The sequence below is a fragment of the Castor canadensis genome, chromosome 2, assembly GCF_047511655.1.
Source record: "Castor canadensis chromosome 2, mCasCan1.hap1v2, whole genome shotgun sequence".
NCBI classification, from domain to species: Eukaryota; Metazoa; Chordata; class Mammalia; order Rodentia; family Castoridae; genus Castor; species Castor canadensis.
The window spans coordinates 157267835-157280930 of record NC_133387.1 but is presented as its reverse complement, the minus strand read 5'-3'; the positions used below and the strand labels follow the sequence as shown (position 1 = coordinate 157280930).

General features: G+C 34.0%; 1 protein-coding gene across 10 annotated transcripts in view; it reads right to left on the bottom strand.

Annotated features, from left to right (window-relative positions):
* Usp3 (ubiquitin specific peptidase 3) overlaps positions 1-13096 on the bottom strand; it is an 89293-nt gene that overhangs the window by 43781 nt on the left and 32416 nt on the right. For all 10 annotated transcript variants that reach the window (XM_020182558.2, XM_020182560.2, XM_020182563.2 and 7 more), the window contains one exon: positions 393-476. In XM_020182558.2, the coding sequence (XP_020038147.1) occupies positions 393-476 (84 nt within the window). The remainder of the gene's footprint in view (positions 1-392; positions 477-13096) is intronic.

Sequence of the window (13096 nt, the reverse complement as noted above, 5' to 3'; positions counted from 1 at the left end):
TTGGGAACCTGAGATCAGGAAGAACACAGTTTGCCAGCCCAGGCAAAAAATTAGTGAAACCCCATGGCAACAGAAAAAAAGCTGAGCATGGTGGTACATGCCTGATATCCCAGTGAGAGTGGGAAGCCTAAAATAGGAAGATTGTGATCCAGGTCAGCCTTACACAAAAAGTAAGTCCCTATCTCCAAAATAACCAAAGCAAAAAGGGCTAAGGGTGTGTCTCAAATAGTAGAGCACCTGCTGAGCAAGTACAAAACCTGGAGTTGAAGTTCCAGTACCACACACACACAAAGATGAAGTTATGGAACTGAGAAGCCAAAAATCCCACTCAATTCTAAATAAACCCTCAACCCCATTACATCCTCTTCTCTTTCCTGAGACCTACTACTTACTTTTCCAAGTTCTGTAAGTGTTCTCTGACTTTCTGTACCAGTCCCAGCTTGGTGTCATTAACCACGAAATCATCACAGCGATAACTGCAAGGAAAATATTAATCAATGCGAGTGAAGAACTTGAGGAAATTACAGTAATGAAATCACTAAAAGGCCTGACTGCTGCCAGGATGATTACATGGCTCTAGTCTAGGCAGTTACTGTAGGTGGTAAGTTCAGAGAAGATTTGAAATCCACAATGGAATGTTTAAGAGCCTCTTTTTAAAAAAGCCACGTAGGCAATGAACACTAGCTTTTTTTCACATTTTTATTTAAAAGCTCTTCAATTCCTCCTTTGAAAATGAAATAATCTTCTACATGTGTTACATTCTTTTTAGTGGTACATAATACATGGAAATAAAAAGCACCAATTCTTTTCTTGGAGCATAATGCCTGAAGCTTAAAGGTGACACTTCTAATCCAAATTAATGAAGAATTTGGGGAAGAAGAGATTTAAGTGAAAAGCAAAGAAAGGTAATTAGCCTGTGGGAGTATCTGAATAGAAAAAGTAAAAGCTATACATTTTAAATATAATTTAATTAGAGTAAAAAGAATTCAGATGAGTTAAGAAGAATGTATCTTTCATTTGGAGGCACTAAGAAACAGAAGTATGAAAAATACGGAACAGCTGGCTACATCTTTCAGGAATTTCCTAAGTGCTCTAAAGAAAAATGTTGACGGTGTTTTTAAAAATTTATAGTGTATATTTTACACTATTTTCTTTTAGTAAGTCAGTAAGCAAATAATATAAGGAATAACACATGATAAATGTTATCTTGCAATTAGCATTTTCCTGGAATGATGCCAATTTTAACAAAAACAACTCACAGGCTAGCATTAAAATATTTTTTAAATATTCAGCTTTATATAAAACGATGTGCGATAGCTACTGAAAAATAATGAAAATAACATTGCCATTCTGAGCAAACAAAACTTTGAAAGCAAAGCAATTAGTAAAAAGTAAGTTATCTCTAACAGAATCCAAAAAAAAGTCTCATAAATCAAAACCTATTAAAAAAAAAAAACCAAGAAAGGAGTGGAGGGAAAGTAATGAAAAAAAAAATCAGTTACACACAAGAGCACGGCTTGTGACTTTTATTCAGGAGTGAAAATGTTTAGTGAATACTTTTGAAAACTTAACTAGTGTTACCTATGCAATTATATGACACACACCTCATTAACTGACCACCTACACTGTCAATCAGGATCTCTCAAACATTCTACACTTGGAGAATATTAGTAGCCCCAATATCTCAACACATTGCAAAAGTAATCGTTTATATCCTATACCATCTTTCCATGATCAAAATCCCAAAGACCAGATTCTTTATTAGTTTTATAACCAATTCATAAAAGAACTAAATCAGTGAAAAGGTTTAACTCTTTGCTCCTCTCAGATAAATGTTAACAATGTACAACCTACTAGCACTTGGGAGCTCAATAAAATTTAAGCATTCACTAAAGAATAAAACTGAATTATTACTCTACTTTAATTCCCACTTACATTTTCATTTTACATTTCCATAAATTTAGCATAAAGTTTTGATGAAACACTACTTGGTGTTCAAAATAAAAGTCACTCAAATGCTAGAAGTCTACAGGAAAATTCCTATCACTTTCCTGTATTAACAGGATGCCATTAAATGTAACTGAAAAGTAAACCCCTAACATCCACAAAAAGGTGGTTGCTGGCTGGAGGCATGACTCAAGTGGCAGAATGCTTACCTAGCAAGCATGAGTCCAAACCCCAGGACCTCAAAACACAAACAAAAAAGAAGTGGTTGCTTTGTTTAAAGAAACAAATTGTTTCAAATTAAATGACTGATTTATTTCTTAAAGGATTTTTTTGGTATGACATGGATTCAGCCTAGAATATAAAATTACACTTGTTAAAGAACATTTTTATATATTGAAATGTAGCCTTAATCATAACCTTGTTCTGTTCTTAACTAGTCTGGCTCAATTAAATCAAGCTGCTTCATTTCTCTAGATGAACTGGTTCACTTTCATCACTGAAGTGAGTAAGTTGCTCTAGACTCCAGAGCTATGTTAATGTGATTAATACAATTAGCCACCAAGCAACTATCAGTAAATAAAGGACCTTTCTAAAATATTAAAGATAATCAACTCAGTATTTGAAAAACTGCAAGTACTTTTATTTTTTAGTTTTAGATGAGATTTAACAAGAGATACTTCCCCAATTAATACTAAGGGTATGTTTTGCCCCAAAAGACTTACAAATGCACAAAGAAATGTCTTCGTTTACTTGCAATCTTAAATAAAATCAATTTAGAGTTGTAAATATTTTTTAATCTTTTACAATTCACTTTCAACTGATATGAAAATGTTTCTATCAAGACAATGTCCCATTAAAGCTCTGGACTTACTGGAATTCTTTCCCTGATTATTTTGTTCCACTATGATACAGCAAATATCTGCCCTCTGAGGATGACGATATCATGGAGGAAGCAATTAAAATCAGTTAGCGTATATATATGAGTACTATGAATTTGAGCACTATGAGTTTATGGAACCATTAAAATGAATGGAAGACAGTGAATTTAATGACCACACCTGTTCTTTGTCAAAACTGGTTACTTTTCATGGAAGAGTTTTACAAAGATTTACTGTACTGTAAACTAACTCAAGATTTTCTTGGGCTGAGGGCGTGGCTCAAGTGGTAAAGTGCCTGCCTAGCAAGTGTGAGGCCCTGAGTTCAAGTCCAAGTGATTTTGTCTATTATCCGAGGCATTGACAGTGAGAAATGAAAAGTGTGGAAAAGTTTCTTTTTTAAAAATAAAATCTACTAATAGTTTGAATGTTAAAAAAAAAGCAAACTATATTTTTTCAAGCAAAAGAAGTGCTTGTCAATATTCAAGACTCAATTTTTTTTTTAATCTATATCCCAAAGCAGATGAATGAGCTGAATTTGAAAATCCACAGAATAGCTTATGTGTGACCTAGCTAAACAAGTACAAGAATCTATGTTAAAACTGAAACTTTTCATAGCACAAATAATGACTTTACATATTTTTCAACATGAATAAATGTGCAGATTTTAATTGCAATACACATCATGTAAATTGATTGAAAAACCTGCAAAAAATTTGAAGAATACTTTGTTGATACAGACAAACTCAAGAGTTGATTTTTAAATTTATATGATGCCCACTTGAATTTCACATGATAATACAGTTATCACAAGAATAATGGATTTACTTGAACGATGTTTTATAAGTGGTACGGTTTCATTTCCAAATCAAACCAATTGTTCTTATGAGTTAGTTTTGCCAATACAGATGTAAATATTAAAGAAATATTATTTTTGATACTTCATTTATTAAAAGACTTTTAATATTTAGAAGTGTGTGAATCTATTTTTAAATGCAACTCTTATGACTCATATAGACCAAATATTTTTAATGAAAATATGGCACTTGAATTGAGATGTCCTATAAATGTAAAATTCACACTGGATTTAAAAGATGTTATATGAAAAAATGCAAACTATCCCTAATAATGTTTATACTGATTACATGTTTATATGATACTATCTTAGATATACTGTGTTAAATAAAAATTTTAAATGAATTCTGTTTCTTTTTGCTTTTGGGATCTGCTTTTAAGACAGGCTCTTGCTGTGTGGCACAGGCTGGCCCTGAACTTGAGATCCTCCTGCCTCCGCCTCTCAAGTGGTGCTGGGTTAAGGTATGCACCACCACACCTGGCCCTCTGTGCTTTTTTTATGGCGTTAGGCATTGAATCCAAGGCCTCACACAAAGTGCTTCACCACATGAGCCATGCTCCTAGCCTTTTTGTTTATATTTTGTTCTTAAGATATGGTCTTGCTAACCCTGTCCAAGCTGGGCAATCCTCCTACCTCCACCTCCTGATGAGATACAATGATAGGCATTTGCCACTATGCCTAGAAGTACTACTAGAAAATTTTAAATATGACTTTCATTATTTCTCTTATATAACATTGATAATTTAGGTCATCTACGACACTAATCTGCTCTAAAATTCTGTAATACTACCCAATATCATGATGGGGTAACTGATCTAATCTTACTGAACTATAAGAAGTAAATTTTATTTTACCTGGATTTGTTTCATAGGCTTAAAACATTTTTTTTTAAAGTTTTACGACTATCCTTATTTCTCAAGAGCCAATCTAAGTACTCTTATAGTCACTAAGAGGAACACTTACTTTTCAGGATGTAACTTTTATGCTGTCTGAATCTACCACACTACACAAGAGTTTTACTTATTATTTAAGAAAGCACCTGCTTTACAAATCAAAGCTTCTAAGAGTTCCCAGCATGTGGAAGAGTAAGAATAAACGTTAATTTTCTTCCTCTGGGTAACCACAACCTCACAGCACAAGCCTCTCTAGCTACCAAGATTCACATTTTTATTTCTTCTTCCTTCCTAGCCCAAGAACAACAACAGCAAAGTGGTAAAGGTGGGAAATAAGTGAAAATTTAAGTGTTGCCTGGCTTCTTAATCTTTACATGAAACATTGCTTTCAAACTTGAAGTTATCACATTAATATGGAGTTTAAAAGTCCCCAGGAAAACAGTAAGCTAGTTCTAGAAAAATCTCTTCTGGTTTGCTGCAAGTGTATTGAAGCTATTTGGTTACATTTATGTTCATCTTTAACACCTGAAAAAAAAATTTAACCACTCTTCTTAAGTTTCTCTTCAAGAGAATTATTACATACCAGAAGTACAAAAAAGTGCCTAACTTAAAGGCTGTGGTTCAAAAGCTTATAGACTCATCCTCTGAAAGTTGAACTGCATTTCCCATTTCAAAATAAATGTTACAAAAAAGGCCCTATATGAAAACGTATTCTTCACAAACTACAGTTGAAATGGTATTATAAAAAGTTCTACTCCTTGCTTCTTTGTAACTTGCACTAAGAAATTTTGAGAGGAGAAATCTGGGCAAGATTCAGATAACCTACTCCTAGAAGAGAAAGTCCAAATGGATCAGCATCTCTTAACACATACAGAACTTCATGTGCTAAACAAACAGAGGTCAGGGACTATCTACGTCATCTAGCTAACTTATAAACTATTAAACTTATACTTATTAAACTTATATTTGAGTAAGGTTTTTTTTGTTTTGTTTTGGCGGTATTGAAGCATCAAATTCAGGGCCTTGCACTTGTTGGGCAGGTACTCTACTACTTGAGCCACTCCACCAGCCCAAAAGTGAGGTTTTGTTTGTTTATTTGTTTTCCAGTACTGGGGCTGGAACTCAGGGCCTATGCATGCTAGGCAAATACTTAACCACAGAGCTATATCCCCAGACCCTAAAAGTGAGTTTTTATTTAGCAGTTTTTGGTGATCAAAATAAAGATGAGTTCTACTTCCGATAGACTACTTGTGAGATAAAGAGAAAGGATCATTTATTTAGTAAAAAGAAAATTTAAATTGAGTATTAAAAAGGAAAATAATATTTAGAAATCATATTAGGCAGTATTTGGAAATGTTAGATTAAGTAAATAGGACACCTGAGACAAGAAACATGATCACTTGGCTATATAAAGATGTGGTTCAAATTCAAATTTCTGGAGCCAAATACAGTCTAAAGCAGTTATAAATTTCTCTAAGTCAACAGTTAATCATTAAAAGCACAGTAATGCTACCCTGTATTCACACTGTTAAGAAAGAGTCCACACAAATGATTTCACTATCAAGTGGCAGGGATTTTCATAGAAAAGACAAGCTAAATGCAGCACACATTATTTCACATTCTGTTCTAAAAATGAAACTTCAATTTTTTCCATTCTTTTTATTCCTTATGCTTTATTTGACTTAAGGTGTTTAATGAACTCAGAGTAGGAAGGTATCTTAAGTTTTGTTTTTGTCTTATTCAGTATTTAGATGATGATGATCTTGCAGAGGTGTTATTTTTACAAAAATCTTTAAAACGTGTGCCCATGTGGCCAAGTGACTCCACATAACTGGACAAATTCATACGGCAATATGCTCACGTAAACACAAGCGATGACACCACATGTGAACTGGTTTAGGAGGCAGAAATTCTCAGCATACGACCATCAAATGTACAGACTACTGGCAGTAGGTATGTTAAGTATCTGATAAAGTTTTTTTTTAATAAAATTAAAAGTTGTAATAAAAGTTCTATTTTCTTCCTGCATTGCCATACACTCATTATTTTGTAGACTCATGTAAAAAACTAGGTCTTTAGCATATAGCAGGTTCTCAACGAGTACTTACTGAATAAAAGCAACACATTTGCTATTCAAATTTTTTGGATGTTGTTCACATATGTTTGAAGACTATCATGTAAGCCAGACTCTGTCCCAAGTAAAATTTTAAAGGTAAAAACTTGGAGAAGTCAGGCATGGTGCTTCATGCCTACAACCCTAGCACTGGGGAGGCTGAGACAGGAATACTGCAAGTTCAAGGCCAGCCTGGGCTATATAGTTAAGACACTGTCTCAAAAACAAACCAACCAACAAATATTTTTGCTTTGTACCTTTTGTTACTACATCTATTCCTCAGCATGTTGGTAATTTTTGCCATTCTGTTGAGTATTTCTTTTGTTTGTTTGTTTGTTTAGTCATTTCAGTTTTCGACTAATGACTCATAACAAAGACAAACCTATCACTTTTTGTATATTTATCACATATCATGTTTCCAAAATTTCTTAATTCTAGTTCCTGTTTCCTACTAGACTCCCCTGAGGCTTTCTGAGCATTCTATAGTATCATTTGAAAATAGAAGTCTGGCACAGTGGCTCACACCTTTAACTCTAGCCACTCAGGTAGAAATTAGGGGGATCACAGTTCAAGGCCTGCCCTGGGCAAAAAAACTCATGAGACCCCCATCTTAAACATTTGAAAAAAATAAAAAGGCCAGGTGTGTTGGCATGCATCTATTATCCCAGCTATGCAGGAAGCATAAATACAAGGATCACAGTCCAGGCTGGCCCAGACACAAACATGAGACCCTATCTGAAAAATAACTAAAGCAAAAAGGGTTGAGGTGTGGCTCAAGTGGTAGAATGCCTGCCAAGAAAGCACAGGCCCTAGTACCTGCACCAAAAAACAAAGAAAATAGAAGTATTTTTGTTTCTAATATTTATATAAATTATTTCACTTACTAACTTCAGTGACTAGAACTGACAAAACAATGTTTAATAATAGTTATAATCGCATACATAATAGGAGTATTTCTGTGTTATTTCTGATTTAATGGAAATGCCTTTAGCATTTCATCATTAGTATATGTTTTCTTTCTGGTTTTTTGGTAAAGTAAAATAGTTTAATAATTTCCTTTTATTTCAATGTTAATAGTTTTTAAATAAGAATTGGCTCTTGATATTTATAAATGACGTTTATAAAATATATTTTTGCTTCTAATGCTATAGTAATCTGAGGTTTCCTTTAATGATGAATATGTTGGCAGACTTCACATGACATTAACTCTAAGTATATAACTTTCTGATACAACGTACTGTGTTAGACTTGCTTTTAAGTTACAATGTTTGCCAGTATTTTAATTAGTCAAACTGTCTTGCTTTTTTTTTTGAAACTTCTATCAGATTTCTATCTTAAGGTTTTCAAAAAATCACTGTACTCGATGCTAAAGTTTCTTAAGTTGAGGCTACCCTATCCAATATTGCTACTAGCCACATGTGATTAAGTGTTAATAAAATAAAGCAGAATATTCAATTCCTCAGTTATACTAACCACTTTTAATCATTCGATTGCTATTGTAATAAATAATATACATATCATCCAAGACAGAAAATTGCTATTGCTTTCTCCAGCTTTAAAATTCTATTTTTTTCCCATTCCTGTTGTTAGTACTATTGAAGTTACCCAAGCCTTAAAGTTCTACATCAAATTCTTGCTGAAGAAAATATACCGAACAATTCTTCCCTCATCTGAAACAAGAAGGAATCATCATAGAAGCAAACCTGATACATATGTACACACCCATTTTTTGGCAGAACTGAGGTTTGAACTCAGGCTTCATACTTGTGAGGCAGGTGCTCTATTACTTGAGCCATGCCTCCAGCCCTATGAACCTGATTTTTTTAAGCAACAGTTAAGAAACAAGTACTTCAGTACATTAGCCACGAAGCTCTTTATACAAGAAATTATACATAATACTAATACTATTTTTCAAAAAGCACCTCAGAAAGGGTACAGTAGATCTTCCATCACGTTTTAAATTTTTTTTCATTTACTCAGACATCATTTTGATATTTAGAGGCAAATACAATTACTTTTTTATCATAAATGAGCAATATTGAAGGGGGGGTAAGCAAGCTGACATTCTAATAACTATGTATTTCAAACTTATAAAAGTTAAAATCCAAAAAAATTCCTTTAGAAAGCAAGTATGTGTTTAAATCCTCTTTTATTAAATTCTGATGTCTTACCATTAAATAAACCAAATATGGAAAATTAGAAGAACCTTCAGAGAAAATCCATACTCTTTATTAAAAGCAGACAAGTACCATCAAGGAAGTATTTCATGTTTTTAGACCATGTCTGTTAGAAAATTTCTTTTTAAACTTCAAAACACTATTTTTAAATAAACAGAACTCTCCCCGTTCTCCCATTTAAAAAAAAAAAACAACAAAAAAAAACCACTGACAATTTGCTCCAGCATCTGTAGTCCCAGCTACTCAGGAAGACTGCTTGAGCCTAAGAGTTCCAAGCCAACCTGAGCAATGCAACCAGACTTCACTTCTTATTAGGGTTGGGGAGGGTTGAGAAGAAAAAAAGAGAAGAGAATTTGTGTTCAAGTAGTTTTTAATGGATAGTCAGAAAGACTTTCCTTTTTAAACTACCTTAGAAAGCTATGTGGTTATCAATATAAAACCACAAATAAGGGTTTTATCATATGTGTTTAAAATATAAAATACAAGCCATTTTGAACAAATTGTTATTTCATAATATTTGTTTGAAAGTATGTTTTTAAGCATTACCTGCCAAAAGGGAGCTATTCTAGTAATTTACTTTTAATATTCTTTTCCTAATTCTTTATTCTCAGAAATTCAGCTATTGTTTACAAGGATCAAAGTTGACTCTTTTAAATGTCAGGAAATTATTTCCATGGTATTTTAAATCTACTAACTTCAATTATCTACTTACATAAAAGTTTCTAGTTTTGATGTTTCTTTCCCACCATAACATATATCACATGCAATTCTATTTGTATTGGTTAGGGGAGGCAACTGGATGGGAGGGAAGGAAATATGACTTAAACAGTAAACTGAACAATAGCCCCTATATGAAAATCTTGAGAAAATCTTCATTTTTATTTGAATCTCCATTTATTTTTCAGTTTCATGTTAATCTATTTATCACCTCAAGGAGAGGGCTTGTGTCAAATCACAATTATTTGGAATTATTATTTTGGTATTGTTTTCTCTCTTTTGAAGTGAACTGCTTTTGTTTTTCTGACGGTTAACGCAGTATGTGCTTTCTCTCTGGATACCCTGCTTACATCAGAACTGAGGAAGCTGCTCTACAAGGGTGTCTATCATGGCAAGGAAATGAATAGTTCACCTGGGTCATGACTCAAGTATTCTGCAGGAAAAATGTCCTGTGGCTCTTCAGTCCTCCAAGGTGATCAGAGGACAGAGTATTACAGAATTGGTTTAACTATCCCTAATTTCAGAAGACAGCTGTCAAAACTCAGTCTTCCAAACATATAAGGCCTACTCTGCACCAGACACTGAATGCAAAGATATGGTTTCTGCAATTCCCAAGGCCATTTACAAATAACTAACATGCAACAGGAAATTAGAAGCATCCCAAGAGCTACAAGTTCAGGAGAAATTATATCCAGCTGCAACTGGAGCTAGAGAGTTGAAGGGAGTATTCAGTGATGATCTCATGAAGGACATAAAAAGAAAGGGTAGGGAAGGGACTCTTGGTAAAAGAAACTTAGGACAGAAAAACTGTAAGCTTCAGAGTATGTTACAACTTCACAGAGTATGCTGGTGTTTGGTTCATTTATTTTTAAGGGGATCTAATACTAACTAAAGTCGAAATAGTTAATAATCAAAAACATTAAACCACTATTTTTACCCCTGCAGCCAATCATTCAGTCTAACCACAAGAAATTTATGTCCAAGAAAGTAAATTTACTAAACTGCATTGGGAAATAACAAATACACCCTACACAGAGAAAGAAGAAACCTCTTTTTGTTTCTTAGTAATGAGGTATGGGAAAATATTAATTTAAACTATAACTTCATCGCTTATAGCTAGTAGTATCATGCTTCAGGGTGATTCCCTGGCATTTTGTTCTAAAACCCACAAATGAGATGATAATGTGATGGATCAGCTGCAGCTCCCTTCCTGTATCTCAGAAGCTCTGGGTATCCACACACTTGAAGCTCTGTAGGATTTCACACAAAAGACTGGCAATTGGCCAAGAAGCCTCCACCATTGTGTTTTCTCCCCAAGGCTTAAAATGTTCTATTTAATTATAATTTGGCCATGAAATGACACCTACTTTAATGTGCTATTATCAAAGTAAAACAAGTTAGACACCAATTTCTGATTTTAAAAAAGTAAAATGCAAAATATAAAGCCATTAAAATATATAATCTGTATTTTTAAAGAGTTCTTTGAATATAATTTCACTCCATTAAAATGATCTTTAAAATTTCCTCAAAGAGTTACTATTTCCTCAGAATCCTAGCAATAGCAAGAAAACCAACTGCAAACTTTTTATAGAACAGATATTTAATATTTTTAAAGTTCCCCATTAAGCATTTCATACACATTGCTAACTGAAAATCAAGAATGAATGCTTTCAACATCTGATCTGTACAGGTTAACATGACTTATGGTCATGATTGTGAGACAGATACTTCAAGAATGATGCTAATTTCTGTCTTTAAAGCAAAACTGCCTATGAACATACAAAACATGTGGCTCTGTAAATTGGAGAGCTAGGTCATTCTAGTAAGTATGTAAGTTTCCTAAGGAAAAGGGAGGGAAAACTAATGGAGAACTGGGGATGTGCTCAGTGGTAGAGTGTTTACCTAGGATGCGCAAAGCCCTGGGTTTGATCCCCAGCACTGCAAACACACACAAACACACACACACACACACACACACACACACACACACTCCTCTTTGGGTGAAAATCTCAGAAAGATTTTCACTTTTAATGAAATCTTTATCTACTTCTAGCTGCTCAGTCTTCTAGGTCTGAACAGCTTCCACACAAAGGATCACTAAAAGAGCACCTGTCTGAATGACTTAAACCTTAAAGAAGTTTATTCAATAGCCAAATTTTAATCATGTTAAACTGGTAAAAATTTAAAAGATCTGGAAAACCACTGACCTTATTTTTTCTTCCTTTGGATTGGTAGCTTTCTATAATTATCTACTATGGAAAAATGTAGAAAAAGACTGGCACTACATCTGAGTACAAACTGCAAATCAAAAGTGATATATGGAAGCTGGGCATGGTGGTGCACACCAGAATCCCAGCACTCAGAAGACCGAGGAAGGAGGATCTCAAGTTTGAGGCCAGTCTAAGCTACACAATAACTCTGTCTCAATGCTACCTCCCTAAAAAAAAGCCTAAGCAAACAAAAAGTGATATTTGAACTTTAAATCCTCACTTCTGCCCAGTTCTACCTTCCTTCATTTGACATTCAAGGACTGTTTGGCAAGAAAAACTATCTCTAATGGGATCCTTTAAATGACTTGGTTTTTTTCCCACTTCAATATCAACAGCCTTTAGAATTGAGGGTAAGCTGATTATAACAAGAATTATTCATCACAATTTGCTAGACAAGGAAAGAAATTTGCTTCACCCTTAAATTAAAACTGCAGATTATTATATGAATTATTAAACATAGTTTGTAACCTAAATAACTCATTCTAAGTAGTTACAAAAATAGCTACTATTTTACTATCATTTACATGAATGGGCATGTACATTATATTGCAAGGAAAAACAGGGCCTCCAACTTTTTTTGAGACGGGGTCTCACTATGTAGTTAGCCTCAAACTCACTAAGTGTCCAAGGCTGTTCTGGAACTCTCCATCCTCCTGCCTCCAAAGTGCTGGCATATAGGCATGCACTCCCCACCCCCTCCCCCCCCACTCCTGACTACCTCCAACTTTCTCTTATAGGATGAGATACATTAAAAAAAAAAAAAAAAGTTGAAATTCTTGACATTTACCTCCCAGGTAGCAGAAGAGGAGAACAGAAAAGGAAAATTATCAAAACAATCTTCCAAAGAAGTTAAAATTTGTAGGACTGTATGACAAGACATTAACTGGATAGAAGGAATATGAATTTTTTTGTTGTTGCTGTTGTTAATTTTTGAACAAGCTTTTATTATATTATTCTTAAATCTAAAACACTATAAAAAGAAATGTAATGAATAATAATAGGAATGGATATTTTTTTTGATTCCCAGGAGATTACTGGGATGGACAAGGAACAGGGGGTGGTAGAAGAGAGGAAGCCCAGTAGCTGAAAGGAACAATGCAAAGTGAAAGCTGAATGAGTGAGGACAGAATTCCTGGTGGCTCCAGTCCCCTGAATCCTAACAGGACTAAAAGGAGGTAAATGACAGTAAAAATCAGTTTAGAGAGGGGGAAGGGCAAAGGAAGATGAGAGGACACTTGCATGCCAGTG